Raw genomic sequence first — 20,784 nt, 5'->3', positions numbered from 1 at the left:
AAAAGCGGGCCTCCCGACCGGTGCCCCGCAGCTCGGGCAGCGGGTGACGGCTGGGAGGGACCGCCAGCGAAGGACGGCGCGGCCCGTCCGGTGGGTGAGGGAGCACAGCCACAAACCCAGGCCACACCGGCACACAGGGCACAGGTCAGGGGCAGAGTGGGTGCAGGGCCACCCGGGGCTCGGGGCCTCCTGAGGCCATGGGGTACAGGGTGGGCTCAGAGGGTGGGGGTGCTGCCACATGCACAGGCTCCGCTCGGACTGTCAGCAGGGGAGACGGGGACTCGCCTGGAGCTGCTCCCGAACCAGCTGCTGTGAGAGCAGGTGAACCCACCCTCCGCACGGTGCCCAGGCAGGAGGCTCCCTCGCACAAGGGTGGGGACCCGGCCCTGCAGTGTCCCAGGGCTGCCCGCCCCCGGCCAAGAGCCAGCACTGGACCCAGGGTCCGAGGAGAGCCACTGAAGTAGAAGCTGGTGTGCCGGCTCTTTCTGGGACTTTTATTTCTTTAAAATAATTCATACAAATGGTTACAGTCACGAACATGATTTTAACCAAAATACTGCTAGCCTACCACATCAGCAGGACGGCACCGCCACGGCCAGGCGCCGCGCCTCGCACCCGGGCAGCGCCGAGGCCGGCACCGCGGCTCCTCCCGCCTCCACTGGTCCGCGGTGCTGCTTCATTTGGAACAGGGGTTCATGCCAAAATTAGGAAAAACAGCCTTGGCTTGTTTCTCTAAATTATTCTAAAGTAAGACAAGCGGGTAGAAAAACAATGCGCTGTGGCATAGGAAGAAAAACGGGGAGGATCCATAGTCCTGAGAGGCCTGCCACTGCACGCTCCGCGGAGCAGGAGCGACCGAGCGCTGCTGACGCCCTCGGCCGGCCGTGACAGCTAAGCAAACAAATCCTTGGTGATGTTCTAAAGGCTGCACACAGACAGGACATTCATGATAGAATTAACTACTAACTTCTTTTGCTTAACGAGGACGCAAAACACAGGGCAGCACGGGCCCAGGACGGGACTGGTCACCGGGGGGCGGCGCCACCTCCCGCCGTGGGCGCCGGACAGTCTCTGGAGTGCCGCTGCCGTCCGCGGGCGCCTCCAGGCGGCCCGGCTCCGCACGAGGCTGCGAGCTCCGCCCGCTACAACTGGTCGCTCGGATGGTCTCTATCCGCCTCGGGCTTGACGGTTTGGCCGGGAGAAGGGGCGTGGGGCGGGTGGGACACGGGGGGCAGGCCGTGGGACAGGGACATGGCGCTGGGGACAATGCCTTCCACGGCAGCCGGGATGCCGCTGGGAGCCACGCCCACCACGCCCGGGGGGTACCTGCTGGGAGAGGAGGAGGCCACCGTGAGCCCAGGGGCAGGGCAGGCGCTGGGCCCACGCTGTGTGCTGGGAGGCCCCGCCCTGGCCGCCTCCGCCTCCCCGGACCCCGCCCCCCGCCCCCTCCACCTCCCCCTCCCCGGACCCCGCCCCCTCCGCCTCCCCGTTCCCCGCCCCCTCCGCTTCCCTGTTCCCCGCCCCCTCCGCCTTCCCGGACCCCGGACCCTGCTCCCAGCATGGCCTCTACCGACATGGTCTCGTTCCCACCGCCTGAGGCCCCTGCTCAGGCTCTGGCTCCTGACCTTTGGGCCCACCGGGCCGGGGAGCAGACATCCAGGCCAGGGCCCAGGCTGAGCCCCTCCCGAGAACCGTCCCTGACCACGGCCCCCTCCGCCCGCTCACCTGTAGGCGGCCCCGTTGAGCTCGGGGTGCACGACGGCCGGGTCCATGCTGGCCCAGGGGGCGGCCGCGGCCAGGTGGTCCTTGTTGACGCAGTTCTTCAGGCTGTCGGGGACCCGGCCTGGGCGGCAGGGGCACGGGGGGACGGCATCCGTGTTACACAGCGGCCGCTGGGGGCCCCGGGAGAGGCAGCTCGGTGGAGAACACGGGTCTGCCCCATGCCTCCCTTCCTCCCCGCTCCCCCCGCACGGGTCCTGTGGGCCTGGCAGGGTCACCCCGCCCCATGGGCTAGGCCTGGGGCTTTCGGAGAGCTCAGGCCCAGCCCAGGCTGACACGTGCCCTCGGACTTACGCTCTGCTGAGCCCAGGGGTGACCGCAAGGAGGGTGGCGCGGGAGAGGGAAGACCAGCTGCCTCCCCAGCCCCGGCCCTGATGTCCCCCAGGGCGGGCCTCCCTCCCCGCCCGGGCCAGCACAGGACGGGCTCAGCCGGATGGGTGAGAGCGGAGGTGCCCTCCCGGCCCTGCTGGCGCCCCCGCCCACCTGTGATGGCTCTCCGGATCTCCCGGGCCGCCTCCTCGCGCATCTCGATGGACGCCTGCTCGCTGTACCAGGCCGCGTGGGGGGTGCAGATCAGGTTCGGGGCGTCCTTCAGGGGGCCCTGGCTGAAGCTAGGACAGCACCGCGCCGTCAGCCACAGCCCGGCCCCCTCGTCAGACCCGGTCCTCAAGGCACTCAGACCTTCCCACGGCTCCCGTCATCGGGGAGGGGCCTGGCCTGAGGGAGCACTGGCCCGGGCCCTCCTGGCACCACCCACCAGGCTGGCCTGCGGCCTCAGCCTGGCTGCTCGGCTGCGGGCTCTGAACATTGCCACGTGGGGGCCGGCCACCTCGCACACCTGGGCAACCATCACCACCGTGCCCTGGGCATCCACAGGGAGTGCAGGTCTGGGCCCACCCCTCAGCAGGTACAGGGCCCTGAGAGCAGTGCTGGCCGCCGCCCGCTGAGACCGGGCCGGGCCTGGGGAAGGTCCTGGAGGGTTCGTAGGCTGGACATGAGCCCAGCACGCCCGTCTGTGGAGGGCTGGCTGCTGGAGGCTGCGGCCCACGTCATGGTGCTGCCAGCCGGCGAGGGGCCAGCCGGCGAGGGGCCAGCCGGGAGCGTGCCGGCGGGATGCTGCAGCCCTGCCAGGACTCACCTGAAGGGCTCTGACTCGTGCACGTCCAGCGCTGCGCCCCGGATCCGCCCCTCCTTCAGGGCCTGGGCCAGCGCCTTCTCGTCCACCAGGCCCCCGCGGGCCGTGTTCACCAGGAAGGCCCCTTGTCGCATCTGGAAGACACCCAACGCCAGAGCAAGCTCGCCAGCCGCCGCGCTGCCTGCGGCCGGTGGGAGGGCACTTCCCAGGCGGGCCACCGGCTGCCGGCTCTGCCGTGAGGGCCTGGGCTGGGCCTCGTGGTCCTGGCCCCCCCGGGCTGGCCGGAGGCCGCTGTGGGAGCAGCCTGGTTCCCAGTCCGTGGGGCACAGGGCAGCTCAGGACACACGGCGAGACTGGGAGCCACCCAGTGCCAACACTTCTGTGAGGTAAGCCTCAACCTCAGGCGGCTCCGAGACCCTCCGGTGGCCGTGCCCACCCCATTTGCCGGGGACTTGGCACCAAAAGCTCGGCGGCTTCACATCTGCCACAGGTCACGGCTTTCAGGGGCTCCTGGTGGGGAAGCCTAAGCAGCCTATGCGGCCAGCTTCCCAGCGGCACCAGGAGCGGAGGAGGGCACTGGCCCTGGGACCGAACGGGGTGGGGGGACGGGCAGCTAGCAGGAGCCCTCTGCTGAATTCTGTGCACGCCCTGTGCTGGCGAGCAGGCCGACTGCCCCCCCCCGGCTCCCGCCCCGGCTCCGGCCCCCGCCCCGCCCGCCTTGCTCACCTGCTTGACGGTGAAGTCGTTGACCAGGTGGTGGTTGTGCTCGTTGAGGCCGCAGTGCAGGCTCACGCAGTCGCTGTGGAACAGCAGGTCCTGCAGGGTGTTCACCCTCTGCAGCCCCAGGGCCCGCTCGGTGCCGTCCGGCAGGTACGGGTCGTAGAAGAGCACATTGAAGCCGAAGGCCTTGGCCCTCAGCGCCACCGCCTGCCCGACACGACCTGGGGGGGGAGCGGCGTCACCTCGGCCGGGCCGCTCCGCGCACGCTCAGCGTGCGGCAGGCCTCGGCTCCGGGGCGTCTGAGATGGCGCCGCCGGTCAGTCACCGGGGCCCCCGCGCGGCCGTGCAGGGGGTGGGCTCAGGAAAGGGCTGGAGGCAGCCCCCGGGAGCACAGATAGATGCTCAGTGGACAAGAGGGGGCAGCCTGCCCCCATGTGCTGGGCCAGACGCCACCCACCCAGGGCAGGGGCCACGGATGAGCCGTGGGTGGATGAGGGACGGCATGTCAGTGGGAACACCTGCCTCCCCCACAGCAGCTGCTGGGGACAGGCCCTGGTGGGCAACCTGGCAAAGGGACCTCGGGGCCACCTGGCCCGCCTGAGGGCGACGTCCTCTCCGCGTCACACAGCAGGGAGGGCAGCAGGTGAGCGTGAGTGCGTGACTGTGGGCCCCTGGGTTGTCTGCAGGGCCCGTGGCTGGTGTCCCTGGGCACAAAGGCCCACACAGCCTCGGGGCGGAGCCCTCACCTCTCGGTGGGGACCTCACTGTCCGCCGAGCCCACGCAGAGGGCGAGGCAGAGGCGGACTCACCTAGTCCAATGATGCCCAAGGTCTCGCCACGGATCCTGGCGGCTCCGGAAGCCACTTCCCGGATCTGCTCGACGCTCTGGACGCGAGTGCCTTCCCGCAGCGCCTGGTGCAGCCAGGTGGTCCTGCGGTACAGGTTGAGGATGTGGCACATGGTGGAGTCGGCCGTCTCCTCCACGGACGCTGCCGGCACATTGCAGACAGCGATGCCTGGGGACACAAGACATGCTGGGTGGTCACATGGCGTCTCGTGCTCCACGTGTGAATGGCCAAGGCCACCCAGAGGCCACAGACAAACACCCGGTGGGAAGCCGCCCCCGGGGCTGATGGAAGAGACGGGACAACTGGACGCCTGGGTCCTGGCTGGACCACCAGCTCCACCTCCGGGAAGGGGTCAAGGTCAGGGGAGAATCTGGAACCAGCCCCACAGCCACACGCCTACTGTCTTCCCGGCTCCCGGGCCAGTGGAAGCTTCACTTTGGAGGGAAGGGCCCATCCTCTCAGCCCCCACAGCCCCCGTGGCCACCCCCCCCCCCGACCTCCAGCCAGACGGGCCCCTCAGCAGCAGAGTGACCCTGCGAAGTGAGCTGCCTCAAGCTTCTGCCTCGCCCCCACTCTTTCCACGGACCCTCGCCCACGCCGGTGGGCCCAGCGTGCGCCCTGGCCCTCACCCCGTCCCAACAACGCATGGCGCACCCCGTCGCCGTCTCCTGACGAGGCCCGTGCTGGGTTGGGCCCAGTAACAAACAGCTGCACCCCAGCTCCCTGGGAAAGCAGGAGGGGCGCAGGGAGGCCGGGTGGAAAGAAGCTGCCCTCCCCCGCCCCCGGCGAAGGGGCAGCGGGTCCCGGACCTCCGCATCCCCAGGCCCGGCCTGCACATGACAGCAGGGGGCGCCCAGACGCCCTGCTGAGGGTCAGCCCAGCTGTGAGATGGTGACTGAGGGCCGATGCGCAGGGTCAGGACAGTCCAGGCCACAGCCCCACCGAGGCGCCTCCCGGAGACACTGCCTAGGGAAGGTCAGCAGGGACCCAGGCCTGGGAGGCTCCCCTCGCTGCAGGGGGGTGGGGGGCAACGCCAGACAGCAGAGGTGCAGCTCGGCCTCAGGTCTGCTTGGTGTGGCTGCACCTCCCTGGCTGTGCCGCATGGTACCGTCCACATCAAATCCGCTTCGCTGTGTCATGTGCATGTGTGTGCATGGAGTCACACGTGTACACACACACGTCCTAACTCACGACACGTACAGCCTTTCCCGTGTCTCCTGGATGGGGACGTGTGAAACCCAAGGACACACTGGCAGCCGGCCCGGGGGTGCCAGCTGCCCCAGACGGCACAGGTGCGGGCAGGCCGAGGCGGCACTGGAGCCCATGACGTCAGCTTGGCTGTGGCGGAGGCGTGCCGAGCGGCAGAGCAGGCTCAGCCCAGTGGGGGCCACACCCAGGACACCGTGCTGCGGAGAAGGCCCGTACCCAAGTCCCCGGCCGACTTGATATCGATGTTGTCGAAGCCGCTGCCGATGCGGACGATGATCCGGAGGGCCTTGAACTTCTCCAGGTCCTCCCGCGTCAGCGTGATGGTGTGGTACATGAGCGCGCCCACAGCCTCGTTCAGCACCTGCGGGGGGACAGCGGCCCTGAGTGCCCCCGGCCGCCGGCCTGGCCCAATGGGGCAGCAGCCGTGGACACCTCATTCCCGCCCTGCCTGGGCTTCCTGTGCGGCAGCAGGCTGGCTGGGGTGGGAAGCCACCAGAGCCGACCAGGTGCCCCAGCCAGGAGAGCGGTGCACGGGGACGGGGAGGGAGGTGGGCACGGACAGTGCGTGGATGAGAAGGCTGAGCACCGGGGCACAGCGTCCAGAGCCAAAGCCCGGGGCGTGTGTCCCCAGAGTCCAGAGGGCTTGCCCCTCTCCCTGCAGAAGCACCGGCAGAGTGCACCCCCGGGCCCTTTGTGGGGGCAGCTCTGGGCTCCTCCTGGGTCGAGGAGAGATGCTCTGGCAGCAGCCAGATGCTGGAGGGTGACCCACAGCGTCTCATCTCCGGGCTCCAGGGCAGAGCGTGGGCGGGCCCTCGGGATGGCCGGGGCACTGGGACGACCGGCCGTGTCATTGGGGACAGGGCCGGGGCCCTGCAGCAAGGGCACCTCGGAGCCGCTGAAACAGTGGCTGGCGGAGCCCTGGCTGCTGTCTGTCCCCCCCCCCCCATGCAGGCTGAGCCCTCTGGACGGCAGGGGGCTGAGTCCCCACTGCACACAGCTTGCTGGGCTCCTAGACGCCACATGAGCTGGGGGAGAAGCCCGTCGCACCCAGAAGAGCCTGGACAGACCCGTTAGGTGGACGAGTGGAGCCGGTTTCCAGGTGTGGGATGCAGGGCTACAGCCTGCCACCTCCCACAACAGCCTCCACTGTAGCTGGACACGCAGCCAACCAGCACACAGCTCCCTGGAGGCGGCGGCCGGGGGCCACCTGTGGGCCAGGCAGACAAGGCCAGTGGCAGGGCAGCCCTGAGAGGGTGTGCAGCTGACCTGCTGGGTACCTGCCCAGGCCCCGGGGTCGGGGGAAGTCAGGCAGCGCAGGCAACAGACCTCTGTGCCAGGGCGGACCTGGTGCCGGAGGGTCTGTGCCAGCAAGGAGCAGCCAGTGCCGACAAGGGCAGAGGGACAAACCAGGAGTGTGGGGAGGGGAGGACACAGCTGAGGCAGTGAGCTTGCGGAGGCCCCGGGTGGAGGGGGTGGGCAGGCTCGGCCCCCTCAGCTGTGTGAACTCGGGTGGGGGGCCCACAGAGCTGGTGAGGGGGACCTGTGGCAAGTGGAGTGGCAGGTGGAGGTGCCCACTATGGGCGGGCACAGCCGGGCCCTAGAAAAGGTGGACCCATCGATGGAGTCTGAGGAGCAGCAGCCCGGCCTCAGAGACACGAGGGGCGAGGGTGGGGCGGGTGAGGATGGGCACACATGGTCCTCGCAGGCTGAGGCGCAGCCGCTGGCAGGACAGACAGACCACCCTCGAGGTAAGGGGAGGCGCAGCATGCGAGAGCTCTGTGCTGCTGCCGGAACCATGCTCCGTCCCAGCCAGGGACCCAGTGACCTGCGGCTGCCACGGTGGGCGCACGGCTGCGTCCATGCCCTGGTGTCCATTCTCAGAAACAAACCGGGGGTGGACCGCAGAGCCCTCCGAAGGCTCTGGCGGCTGCCGGCCACACCCGGAGGGCGCCCTCCGCCCGGCCACGCAGCGCTGGGCAGTTTGAATGGGAGCGGCGATGGAGGCCGGCTGCTTGCCGGCCGTGTGTCTTCACAGGTTTCTTCACGTCCGGTTCCTTTTCCCTTTTCCTAGCCCAGAGGTCGGCAAACTCATTGGTCAACAGAGGCAACCGCGGCACCCGCCTGCCGACCTCTGTCCTGGCTGTGTTCATCCGGCGCCAGGTGAAGGCTTGGGGTAAGGCGGGACGCTCCTCAGAGCAGCTCCCCGCCCAGCCGTCGCGGGGCCCACAGCGGCCGCCCCGCCCGGGACCAGGGCAGGGCCGCGCTGCCTGGCCCCGGCCGCTCCTGGGGTTCCCACGGCTCTGGGTGCAGAGCCACCAGCACCCGGAGGAAGTCTGTCCCTCCGGTGGGGACCTACAGCCTCCCAGAGGCACTGGGCAGACGCCCACTCGGGCCCTCTGAAACCAGCAACACCTTCCCCGCAGAGGCTCCGAGCAGGGCACCCAGGTGCTGTCAGGCACCATGGCAAAGCCAGGGCTTGGTGGGCACCGGGCACAAGCTTTCGGGGGCATCTTTCCACTTCATGGTCTCCTGAACCCACATGTACAGGCAGCCCTTCTGAAGCCTTCCAGAAGGTTCCATGACCAGCTGCCATGTGCAGGCCCAGCATCGATGCTTCAGATGTCTCTCTGCAAGAGCCCGGCTGCCTCGGGCCACAGTGAGCAGTGCCCCTGGGCCTGAGGTGGGGGGACCCTGCTGGTTGGTGGGTCGCAGGGCCCGGAGCATTGCCGACCACGTCTGTCCTCCTGCTGCAGGCCCTGCCAACATCCTGGTCTCCCCTGCCTCCGGCACTTCCGCATGTGACAGCTGCTTGCCGTCCAATCAGACGGCTCCTACCCACTGCTTCCTGGTCTCCCTCCTCACGGTCCTCGGTGTCACCAGGGCTCCCCAGGCCTTCGGCCCGACTGGAGGCCACTCCGTGTCCCCTTGGAGGGGCTGTTTCCAGTGTCGGGTCCACTCGGCACGGGCGCAGCGCCGGCAGCCACCGGCCGCCACGACCGCGGTTCTGCGTTTTCCCGGACTTCCCCCCTTCCCGCCCGTGCCAGTGCCTTCCTCCTGGCAGCTCCCGGCGGGAGGGTCCGGGCGCCTGTGTCCCTTCCCGGTGCCGTCTCCACCAGCCGTCCCATCCGTGCGTCCAGCAGCTCTGAGGCACCGGGGGCTGGGCTGGCCTTGGCTTTGCCGGCAGCGCCCCCCGCGCTTGCAGAACCCAAACTCGCGGGGTGACCCCCTTTCCTTCCGCAGCTCTTGGGTGAGGTCGACATCTAGCTGCGGAGGGGTCAGGGCTCCACAAGTGACACGCAGCCAGTCCCCCTCGCCACACCTGTGCGGGCGGGCGGGCGGGGAGCCTGTGTGCTCCGGGAGCCGGCTCCTGGTGCCGGGGCATTCCCACCCCGAGGGCGGCGAGGCGCCAGCCGCCAGGCGGTTCCAGCGGGGAGAGGGCAGTGCCGACAGCGCTGGCACGTGGCCGCCAGAGGGCTCCGGGTCACTGTGCGGGGGCGGCCGCCTCTCCTTCCTCTCCCATCACCTCTGGGCGTCGGGGGACTGTCCTTCCAGCTCCCCGTTCACACTGGCTGCCCCGTTTTAACGCAGCCTGCCGGGCGAGTGGGCTGCTGGCTGAGGTGCTCCCTGGCAGGCCAAGCACACTCCTCTGGGAGGCGATGTCTGTCTGTCTGTCCGCCCGCCAGGTGGGGGGCTCCCGGGAGGTGGTCCTGGCCAGTGAGCACTGGAGAAGCCGGCTGCTGGGTCTTAGTTTTCAGATCCATGTTTGAACACTGCTGGTGGCGTTTTACCATTCCTCTTCATCTCTTCCATCCCATGAACTTTTAGGAACGTCTTCCCAGTCCGAGAGCTTTGGGATTCACAAGTCGCCAGCGCTGCAAAGGGTGCCTGCCCCCAGCCAGCTCCCTCGGGACCCCTCGCCCACCTCCAGCGGCCCTGCCGGGGGCGCGCGCCCAGCTCCAGGCTGTTACCACCTGCCCCTCGAGCAGCCACCACGGACACAGGCCTGGCCGCCAGCACACACACCGCCTGTCAGCTCCTGTCACGTGGGCCCCAGCCCCCGGCACCGCTGTCCCCACAGTATCCCCTCGCCGAGAGACCAGTGTGGCACCCCCTCAGACCTGACCTCAGCCTCAGCATCGCGGCTCTAGCTTAATGGGGACCACAGGCGTCTGGCCCACCGTGCTCTGAGCCTCGGATCGGAGCGTGTGGACGCCACACGGGGCCCTCTCCCTCCCACCCATGCCCTCGTCCGGCTGCCTGCCCCCGGACCGCCCATCGAGATCCTCGGCAGCGTCTGCCACTGGCCGACTCATCAGTTCCTGGGGAAGGTCACGCGCTCTCCCGTTGGCTGTGGCTGTGCTCGTGGCCTGGCTCTCCGCTCAGCGAGCCCCCTCCACTGCCCGTTTCCCTGGACACATGAGGCCGAAGCCACCAGCCTCCCCTCCGGGGCCGGCAGCCTCAGCTGGGCAGGAGCCGGCGGCCTGCGGCCCGAGCTCACAGCTCGTGCAGGGTGGAGGCTGCTGGGTTCCGCCTCGTCTTTTCTCAGGCCTGACCCAGACCGGGGGCCCGGCACAAGCCAGCCAGAGCAAGGCTGCCTGCCGCCGCCTCTCCCAGAACAGCAGCCTGCCGGCCACACCAGGCCCGCCCTCCCATGGACCGGCTCTGGGATGCTGCTCTTTCAAAACCGTGTCCAGTTCCCGCCTGTCTCAGTGGGAAGGTGGTTCTGAAGGACTTAGCCGGGACTACAAACAGAAAACCAGGTTAACCCACTTCCCTTCTGGGGGCCCCAGGGCCCCGAGCAGACACCACCGCGGCTGCACCAGCCACCGCCGGCTGCCGGGCCCCGGGCCCACAGCCCAGCTCCGCCCGCCGGCAAAGCTGCTGGACGGAGAGGACGGGAGCTCCTCGGAGTGAGTCCTCTCCGCTTCCTGCCCGTCCGGTCCCGCCCCGCCCCGCCGAGCCCACGTGTACCTTCTCGTGGATCTCCTGCGTGGACTGCGCGTCACAGAAGGCCACCGTGGCCACGTCCTTCAGGATGGGCATCTCCACCGTGCAGTCCCGGCCGTCCAGCAGGGCCACCAGGGGCCGGGGGTGCAGGGGCCCGTTCATGATCGGGGGTCGGACGCCTGCAACGACAGACACGGTGCTCAGCCTCCGCTCGGCCCAGCCACCCCCACGCCCGCCACCCCCAGCCCGCCACCATCCTGGGGACCCGCGCCCCTCAGACTGAGCGGAAACCAGTGGGAAAAGGACCCCTCGCTGACACCATGACAGACCACTGGTGAGTGGACCCGCGGGGGGACAGCCAGGCGCGGGGCCAGGGCCGGCGGGGGGACAGCCAGGGCCGGCGGGGGGGACAGCGCTGGGACACGTTTCCTTTCTGCCTCAGGCTGCGGCCTGGCTGCCCCCAAACCCCGGCAGGACGGTGCCCAGGCAGACGGGCGGACACGGGGACGCCCTTCTGAAGGGGAGGCGGCGGAGCCTCGCTCTGCGCCTGTGGGAACACGGCTTCCCCGGACCCGTGCGTGCTGGCCACCCGGCCCCTCGCAGGGACTGGCAGGAACCCACCGCACAGGCCAGCGCCCGGGGCTCAGGAGCAGCCAGGAGGGGGTGACCATGCCAGCCCACTGCCACACCGCCCATCACGCCACTGCTGCCGCGGGCGCTGCCCGCCCACCGCCTTCACAGACAGCAAAGATGTGGACGTACCGAGCCCTGGCCGGCGGCCCCGTGTGGGGTCTGCAAGGCCCAACCCTGCCTCCGGGTCCCCGCCCACCGCCTCCGGGTCCCCGCCCACCGCCTCCGGGTCCCCGCCCACCGCCTCCGGGTCCCCGCCCACCGCCTCCCCGCCCACCGCCTCCGGGTCCCCGCCCACCGCCTCCGGGTCCCCGCCCACCGCCTCCGGGTCCCCGCCCACCGCCTCCTCACCCACCGCCCCCCCCCCCCGCCCACCGCCTCCGGGTCCCCGCCCACCGCCTCCGGGTCCCCGCCCACCGCCTCCGGGTCCCCGCCCACCGCCTCCTCACCCACCGCCCCCCCCCCCGCCCACCGCCTCCGGGTCCCCGCCCACCGCCTCCGGGTCCCCGCCCACCGCCTCCGGGTCCCCCGCACACGGCCTCCGGTCCCGCGCCCAGCAGCCACGCCCCAGCTCGCCCGGCTCCACCTTCGTTTCTGTGAGAACTAGGTTCCCACTGCCGTTCCACGCGGCGTGGCCAGCACCTGCTTCCACGTCCAGCAGGTCCACAAACCACCCACGCGTGCAGGGCCCTCATCCCACGTCAGGACCCCGCACACTGACCCGAGGCCCGACCTGGCTCAAGGGAAGCAGACTGCCCTCGCCCAGCGCCAGGGCTCCTGGTGTACGTGTGTGAGTGTGTACGTGTGTGTAGAGCGTGTACATGTGTGTGAGCGTGTACCTGTGTGTGTGAGCGTGTGTGTGTGTGAGCGTGTGTGTGTGAGCGTGTACCTGTGTGTGTGGAGGGGGAGTACGTGTGTATGTGAGTGTGTACCTGTGTGTGTGTGTGAGCGTGTGTGTGTGTGAGCGTGTGTGTGTGAGCATGTGTGTGTGTGTGAGCATGTACCTGTGTGTGTGAGCATGTACCTGTGTGTGTGAGCGTGTACCTGTGTGCGTGGAGGGGGAGTACGTGTGTATGTGTGTACCTGTGTGTGTGTGAGCGTGTGTGTGTGAGCATGTGTGTGTGTGAGCGTGTGTGTGTGTGTGTGTGTATGTGTGTGTGAGGGGGGAGTACGTGTGTGTGAGCGTGTATGTGTGTGTGGGGGAGTACGTGTGTGAGCGTGTGTGTGAGCATGTGTGTGAGCGTGTACCTGTGTGTGTGAGCGTGTATGTGTGTGTGGGGGAGTACGTGTGTGTGAGCGTGTATGTGTGTGGGGGGGAGTACGTGTGTGTGTGTGTGGGCGTGTGTGTGAGTGTGTGTGAGCGTGTACGTGGGGGGGGGGCGGGACCATCAGGTGGTGCAGGTACGGGGCTCACAGGAGACCCTCACCCACACCGAGGCCACAGACACCAGAGCAAAAGGGGCGCCTGCCTGCCCGGCAGAACTGCAGGCCTCCATCGGCCCCAGGACCCCCCCACCCACCCCCTGCCGCTTCCCAACGGACTCCGAGCCCGGCGGCAAACACGCAGCGAGCACAGCGGCGGTGCCATTCCGTACAGGAGCCCCACGTCCTGACGCCCCCTGGGGGTGCAGGCCCGCGGCACGGGCGGGCCGGCGGACGGGCGGGCCGGCGGACGGACGGACGGGCGGACGAGCGGGCGGGCGGACGGGCGCTCCCAGGCGCAGCGGCCGGGCAGAGAGGGAGGGCGCGATGGCCTCCATCCGGCTCTCCTACCAACCTGACATTGCCTAAAATGGGCTGGGCTTCCACGACCATGAATTCGACCTTGAACACGGCTATCTTCGCGTCCCCAGGCAGACCTGGTCCTGTCACTGGATGCTCATCCCACGTCTTTACTCTCTCGAACCAAAGCTCGAGCTCCGGGTCCACGGCAGCCACGGCCGCACCGCTCAGAGTCTGACTAAAAACCAAACACAAGAGACACGTTAGCGCTGCCGAGCGCCCGGGCCTCAGCGCGGCCGGGCGGAGCTGGGTCCACCCGCTGGGCGCCCGGCGCTGGCGAGGGACGGCCGCGGGGCCGTGGCCTGCCTGAGTCCGGCGACGTCCCTCCCTGCGCCGCCCAGAGCTGTCCGAGGAGCCAGTGCCGCGGCAGGAGGCGGGCCTCAGGCCCCGAGCAGAGGCCCCGGCCGGGACACCAGCTTCCCACGGCGAGCCGGTGGGGGGCTCCCGGGCCAGCACATGCACCACTGGCTCTGGGCAGCCAGGGACGGCCCTCAGACGGTGGGAGGCCTGAGGGCAGAGGCTCCCGGCAAGGACCAGCGCGATGAGGGTCCGGCCTGGGCCCGGTGCATGGTGACGACGGGGCCGGGACACGGGGGCATGGACCACAGCAGCCGTGTGGCAGCGCAGGGAGCTCCCGGGAGGGCCTGTCCTCGCCCGCCCTGGGCCCGGGCCGTGGGCCCCGGGCAGCCAGGCCGGGACCGCCGAGGACAGCTGCCCGGGGCTCCGCTCTGTGGGGCCGAGAGCCACACGACCCACATCGCGGCTCCCGCGCGCAGGCTCCGCCCTCCCCGCGGTGGCTGCGCCCGGCCCGGGCGGAGGGGGCTGGGCGCACGGGTCCACGCAGGCCGCAGCCCCCCAGGCCCCTGTGGCAGCCGCCCCACCGGATCCTGGCTCCTGGCTGCACCGCCCCCACCGGGCTGACCCTCAGCTGTGGCCGCAGAGCCTGTCCCTGCCAGTCCCCCCACCGCCATCAGCTCTGCATGGGCCAGGCCGGCCCCGCCACGCCACGCGCACTCGGCGTGGACAGCGGCTCCATGACCAACAGCTCCCCGAGGAGGGCCCTCCACGGCTCACGGCGCAGGCACTGGGCTCTCGGCTTTGTGACGCGTGGCTAGAACACGGGAACGAGTTTTCCACTGCAAACAACGGCCCTTTAACTTCCTGCACAAAGCACCCCGGGGGCCAGCCACCGCAGCCGCCCCCACGGCAGCACAGGACCCCCGCCTCACCTAGCCCTGACCTCCACAGAGGACGCTGCGGGCGGCGCCGGGTGCGAGGCCGGGGCCCGGGGGGCCAGCAGGGTGGAGCCCGGCCCGGCCTCGGCGGCCCAGCTGGCTTCCTGGGGACACCAGGCCGGAGTGTCCCTCAGCCAGGCGGCCTGCGGTGGCTCTGCCCGCGGTGGGACTGCCCTGCAGGAGGGGCTCCCCAGACCCCAAAGGCCTCCACCTCCTCTCGCTCCCGGCCACCCAGCTGCCGCGAGCTTGTTCCAAACAGGCAGCGCTCCCTCCAGGCAGCGGCCCCGTCCGCTCCGAGGGGCCCAGGGCTCAGCCCGGTGACGTCCCCAGGGTCCTCCCGCCCTCGGAGTGAACCAGCCGTGGTGCTCGGGCGTCGCGCCCCGTGGTCCCTGTGCCCCCCACCCCTCGTGAGAGCAGCATCGAGGAAGCTCTGCGCTGCCCACGCTGGCCACCGAGCGGCTGGGGCCTGCGTCCCTGGCTCAGCGTGCGGGCCGTACAGGGACAGCCCGCCCCCGGCACGGGCCGGTTCCTGTGGGGAGGGGTGGCCAGTGCCCAGGGCACCTCCCAGGCAGCCAGCGGAGCACGGGGCCCAGGCTGCCCAGGGCTCAGGCGGGAGACTGCCCTGGCCGGGCTGCCCTCTCCCTCTCCCCTCACAGACGGGAGGGGGAGGGCTGTCAGAGTGCCCTCGGCCCGGCTGCACCTGCACGTCCCAGCACCCGGAACCCCAGCCCCTTCTCTTCCCTTGGGCCTTCCTCCCCCCTCGGCCCCGCGTTCACCCCGGGACACGGGCGTGCGGTTCCCAGCCAAGCTGTCCACACATCGGCCCACCACGCGGGACCTCCGCTCCTGCCTCCGTGCCTGAGGGGCAGTGTAGGGAGCGAGTTCCCACACCCCTGCCTTCGCCTGCTGACCCGTCCCACGGCCAGATTCGGCTCCGGGGCCTGTGACACGCCCACCGCTGCAGCCCCTGGCTCAGAAAGGTGACAGCAGCAGGCGTCCAGGACAGAGGCGGCCTGCTCCCCACAGCACAGCCCAGCCCAGCGCAGCCAGAGGGACTGCGGACAGCAACTGACCCACCACCTCCGCCCACCACCCCCGCCCACCTCCTCCTCCGCCCACCCCCACCCCCGCCCACCTCCCCCTCCACCCACCTCCTCCGCCACCCCCACCCACCACCACCTCCGCCCACCTCCTCCTCCGCCCACCACCACCCCCACCCACCACCACCACCTCCTCCTCCGCCCACCACCACCCCCGCCCACCACCACCCCCGCCCACTACCTCCTCCCCCGCCCACCACCACCACCTCCTCCTCCGCCCACCACCACCCCCGCCCACTACCTCCTCCCCTGCCCACCACCTCCTCCTCCTCTGCCCACCACCACCTCTGCTGGGCCGTTCACCTGAGAAAGCGGAGCAGGGGGGGGTGTGGCGGGGACGGGATGGCGCGCCCTCAGGCCAGGCGCTGCTGCCCCAGCCGGGCCTGCACTGCTCGGCGCTCTCAGGAAGGACGGTGCAGCTGGCACACCGTCACAGGAGGCGCCGAGCCCCCTGGAAGCGCACCGGGAACTCGGCCCCCAAACCCAGCCCCTCTGCTCGGCCCCTCGCTCAGATCCTGGAGGGGAGAACGTGGGGCTCCTGGGAGAGCACGGGCGCCCCCATGCGAAGAATACCCGCACAGGGAGGCCCGCGGGCTGAGGACTCGCACGGATCCAGAACGCCGTGGTCAGCGCCAGCTAACGCAGTCACCGCCTCCGCCACGGCGCACCCACCAGTCACCACGGACGCCTCGTGTGGACACCGGGCCGTCCACGGCACAGCCCACCTGCCGGACGGGCCACCTGGCGAGGTAACAAGCCCCTTCAGGCTGCAGTGCTGCCCGGCCCCACCAGGGGGCCACGTGCCCTCCACGCTCAGGCCCCGCCCTGGCACGGTCACCCCCCAGAATGACAGGCAGGAACAGCACCAAGGGCCTCCCTGTTGTCCCTCACAACAGCCCCAAGTCCCCGGCTCTGTAGGAAGAGGGGTTTCCTCTCAGGAGGCCGAGGGGCCTGAGGGGCTGGGCGGAGGCTGAGCTTCTGGAAGAGGGGAGCCCTGGCTGGGGAGGTCCTGACCTGGGGGGCAGCCGGAGGTGTGATGTGGGTCACCCCACCTGCATGGACGGCAGGGCAGGCGGACACCCGGCACGGGTGCTCCCGGCCCAGCAGGCTGGGTGCTCGGAGAGCTGGCACAGGACACGTGCCTCACAGCGTCACCCTGGCACCGGGGCATCAGGACCGACCAGCGGGGTCTTGGCCAGCACAGGGGCCGGCCAAGTGCATCGGCACCAACAGGCAGTGCCGGCTCCTCGGGCCCCACTGCCCGGCTGCGTGCGGACATTCCCACGGGGGGCCCTGCTCTGGGCCTGGGCTGGGGGGAGCCGCGGCCAGACCGGCTCTGAACCCCACACGTCCTTCTCCTGCGGTCCAGGCCCTCAGCCCTCATGTGCCGGCAGCTGACCCTCTGACCCTCCCGCCACCAGGAGCGCTCGGCACCAGCAGGCCCTCCTCACGCCCGCCGGGCCTGAGGAAGTGAATCTGGTGAATCTGCCCTGACCCCGGCCAATCGCAGAGGTCATCGCCGAGGGCTGGCTCCGCGCCAGGGGCTGGCTGCTCCAGAACTGCCAGCTTACAGCCGGTTCCGGGCCCCTGGCTGCTGCGAGCAGGGAGAGCCGGGCTGGGCGCCCGCCAAACAAAGCTCCGAGGGCCTCCCTCCCGGCTCAGGTGTGGTGGCAGCCCCTCCCTCCTCCGCCGGAGCCGCCCCTGCAGGCCGAGAGGGCAGGGGCGGGGCGGGGCCGGGCGAGGAAGCCGCACGCCCGTGCGCCCTTCCCGGGAGGAGGCCCCAGCCAGGCAGGCGGGGAGTCGACAAGGACTGGAGTGCAAGATGGCCTCCGGGAGGCGGCAGGGCAGGGAGGCGGCTGCCAGCGGGCCGCTGCCGCCCAGGGCCCTCCCCAGCCCGCCTGCAACCCCTCGGCCGCGAGCTCGGGGCCCCCCAGCGTGGCCTGGAGCCCCCGCCGAGGCCCGTTCCCAACATCTTCCAACGCGAAGGGGGAAGGTGCCAACATAGCTGGGTCCAAAGCTCTTGAATTATTAAGGTGGAAACATCGGCTCAGGGAGGGCCTGCGGTTTGCAAAGTTCTGGCGGTGCCACCGGCTGCAGGGCCGTGCCCACCTCCCCCTGTGCGCCTGCAGCGGCTGCAGGCTGTGCCCGCCGGGGGCCACGAGCTGGACGTCTTTAATAAATGGATAAAACACCCCAATGGCAGCACAGGGCCGGCTATAAAACATCCCACTGGGACCGGCGGGCCAGAGGGCGCCTGTTGCTCAGAAAAAAACCCTCCGTTTTGAGGGTTGCAACCTTCCAAGCAGCCCAGCATCCAGGGCAGCAAACAGGCTGGAGGAGCCCCCGCAGGGCCACAGACACCCTGGGCCAGAACACAGTTACTTTCCTTTTCTGCAGAGCAATTTGTCTGCAGTTAATCAGTCATTCCACTCCGGTGGCCTTCCCGGGCCGCTAAGCCCTGGGCAGTCACCGCGGGGAGTGACAGACACGGCCGGCCCCCAGGCAGACCCCGGGCAGCGAAGGGCCCAGAGCCTCTGGCCGGCCCCGGGTCCGGGGCACACGCTGGGGTCTGGCATCTCAGGTCCGAGGCCCGGACCTCAGGGTCTGATCTGAGGCCCGAGGGTGGACACCCGGGACCTGGGAGGTGGGAGCTACCGTTTGGGGGCGGACACCGGGCCCTGAGGCCTGGCGGGTGCGGGCCCCGAGGGTCTGGGGGAGCCGGGATCCGGGGACCCGACAGGCCAGGGACTGTGAACCTCGGAGCCAGAAGGCCGGGGGCGGCTGGGCCGGGGGCTGGAAGGTCGAGGACCCGCGCCCCTTTGTGTCACCTGCGCGGTGGCGGGCGGGAGGGCGGCGCCGGCGCACGCGCACGCCCACGCAGCAGCTCGCGCACGCGCTCGGCGCGCCCCGGCGCGGCCCCGCCCCCCGGCCGCCGGCGCGCGCACGCCGGCGCGCACGCGCACTCGCACACAAAGCCGCGGCCCCGCCCGCCGCCCCGCCCCCGCGGCCGGAAATGCGCGCGCGCGGCCTTACCGAGCGGCAGGCCCTTGTTGAGCAAGTGCGAGCTGCCCATTGAAAGGCGCGGGCGGCCGCGGGCCCCGACGAGTCCGGCGCGCTCCGCCGCGAGCCCGGCGCCTGGGGCGGCCTGGGCGCCGTCCGCTGCTCCGCCCGCTCGCCTGCGCCCCGGCGCCGCCGTCCGAGCCGCGCCGCGCCGCGCCAGCAGCCGCTCCACCGGGCGGGCGGGGACAGGCGCGCGCGCGCGCACGCGGGCGGGGCTTCCGGCCCAGCGGCCTCCTGTTTCCCGGCGCGGGCACCGCGCAGCTCCACGCGGGCGGCTGCAGACCGCGCCCGCCCGCCCCGCCCGCCCCGCCCGGGGCCGGTCTGCCCACGCCCGCCTCGGCCCCGCACCAGCATCTGCCAGGCCCGGGCTCCATGCTTCCTCCTTCCGGTTGCACCCAACACACGCCCGCCCCGCACACCTACCTCCCTAGGTACGGGCAGCCCGGATGGAGGCGCCCGGCGAGCTCCCTGGTCCCCCGTGAGCTCAGCGCTGGAAACAGCTCCCAGACCGAAGGCAGAGGCCGGGTTTCCGGGGCCTGCCCTGGGGGGCGGGGAGGGGGCGTCCCGGGAGGTGGCCGGGTGTGGCCGAAAAGAGCTCCCCGCCCCGGTCTGCCTGGCATCACCTCCCGCCCGTGCTTCCGTCCAGAGGTCCGGCGGGCCCTGGCCCCAAGGCAGGTGCTCCGCTCCGGGATGAGGATGAGGAGGACCCGGCAGCCCGGGGAGGCCCTCATGCCCGGAAGGGGCGAGCCCTGGGCTGTGGGCAGTTCTGTGGAACAGGTGGACCATCCCGAAGTCATTCCTGTTGTCTGTTTTAATAATTCATGTCAGTGAGAAAGTCGGGGATCCATAAAGGATGGTGGAGAACTAGGTATCAATGCTTTTAACCCCTCACTTGGTGCTCATCTAAGAAAATGTGGCCCCACCACCGCTGGGGTTGAGCGTCAGCCTGGGAACCAGGAGGTCACAGTTCAATTTTGGGTCAGGCCAAAGGTCCGGGTGGCCGGCTCCATCCCCAGTGTGGGGCAAGCAGGAGGCAGCCGATCCATAACTCTCATTCGTGTTTCTATCTCTCCCTCTCCGAAATAAGTATATTTTAGAGAAAAATAGAAAGAAAACCCCGTGTTGGAGAGGATGAACAAAGCCAAAAGCTGGCGCTTTGAAAAGGCGGGTGGTGGGCAGCCTCCGATGACCCCAGCCCTGGCTCTCACACACACTGTGGCGGCCGCCCCATGACCAGAACCCAGCAGGATGGGTTCCCCTCCCTCTGGGCAAACGCGGCTCAGGGCCACAAAGAATGCTGAGGGAGCCAGAGCTGTCCCCCCACCCCCCGACGGAAGCCCTGATGCGGGCTGGCTTCACCCCCAGGGGAGGGGCAGAGGACACCACCAGGAATGAGAACCCTCACGCAGCAGCAGGCGACCAGCCGCCTCCGGCCCCAGGACAGATCCAAAGCCCCGCAGACACACCAGGCGTTTATGACAGGAAAAAGGTCATTACAGTGTGTCCGCAGGAAGTGGGGCCGCGGCCGCCCAGGCGGGAGGGCCCCTCCGGAGCCCAGCAGGCCCGGGACGCAGGTGCTTGTCCTGCCTCGGCACACTCCCTCGGCCCGTCCCCGCCCTGCACACTCCCGTCCCCGCCCTGCACACTCCCCACAGTCCGTCCCTGCCCTGCACGCCCAGAGGACCCTCCAGGTCCGCTGGGAGCAGAAAGCTGGTCCCCTCATCGCCCACGTCTTTAGCACCCGCCTCTGCAGGAAGCGAGGAGCAGGACAGGAGGACACGGGAAGGGAGGCAGGGCTTTGTCCGTGGCCTGTGTCTCGGCAGAATTACTGGCCTTGGAAGCGAGCAGGTGGGCGGGGCACAGAAGCACACAGACGGTGCTGGGGAGACGCGGGCCGGCGAGGATGCCTCGCTTCGTGCACCGGGACTTCCGGCCCAAAGTGGCGCCGGCGCCCGATAGTCACCGCCCCAGGAGCCGCCCGGTGTCAGGCTCCGGCGTGGGTCACCCGTCCGATCAGCGGAGACCGCCTTTGCACCAGCCCCTGGGGCTCCCATCCCCTCTCTTCTCAATGCCTCATTTTAGCATCACACACTCGCCCTCACAGATCAAAGGCAAAGGGCCACGACTGGTACCTGCCATCTGCCTTTTTTTATTTTTATTTTTTAAATATATTTTATTGATTTTTTACAGAGAAGAAGGGAGAGAAATAGAAACATCAATGAGAGTAATCAATCAGCTGCCTCTTGCACACCCCCTACTGGGGATGTGCCCACAACCAAGGTACATGCCCTTAACCGGAATCGAACCCGGGACCCTTCAGTGCCCAGGTTGACGCTCTA

General features: G+C 69.8%; 1 protein-coding gene across 8 annotated transcripts; it reads right to left on the bottom strand.

Annotated features, from left to right (window-relative positions):
- Window positions 1–473: 473 nt before the first annotated feature.
- Window positions 474–18,887, bottom strand: CTBP1 (C-terminal binding protein 1). Of its 8 annotated transcripts, none has more exons than XM_045573963.1 (10): window positions 18,869–18,887; window positions 13,046–13,228; window positions 10,663–10,817; window positions 5,908–6,052; window positions 4,444–4,650; window positions 3,641–3,855; window positions 2,918–3,048; window positions 2,263–2,390; window positions 1,726–1,843; window positions 732–1,329 (listed from the first exon to the last, which is right to left on the bottom strand). In XM_045573963.1, the coding sequence occupies exons 2-10, from the start codon at window positions 13,050–13,052 to the stop codon at window positions 1,143–1,145; spliced, it is 1,293 nt and encodes a 430-aa protein (XP_045429919.1). In that variant the 5' UTR covers window positions 13,053–13,228; window positions 18,869–18,887; the 3' UTR covers window positions 732–1,142. The 8 variants fall into 8 exon arrangements, with proteins under 8 accessions (XP_036272954.1, XP_045429919.1, XP_036272953.1 ...); XM_036417060.2 differs by lacking the exon at window positions 18,869–18,887 and adding an exon at window positions 18,419–18,643; XM_036417057.2 differs by lacking the exons at window positions 13,046–13,228; window positions 18,869–18,887 and adding an exon at window positions 18,419–18,644.
- Between the last annotated feature and the right edge of the window lie 1,897 nt (window positions 18,888–20,784).

This window comes from Pipistrellus kuhlii, unplaced genomic scaffold (genome assembly GCF_014108245.1).
Source record: "Pipistrellus kuhlii isolate mPipKuh1 unplaced genomic scaffold, mPipKuh1.p scaffold_m20_p_58, whole genome shotgun sequence".
Classification (NCBI taxonomy): domain Eukaryota; kingdom Metazoa; phylum Chordata; class Mammalia; order Chiroptera; family Vespertilionidae; genus Pipistrellus; species Pipistrellus kuhlii.
The sequence above is the reverse complement of the archived record's forward strand: the minus strand, read 5'-3'. Positions and strand labels throughout refer to the sequence as shown.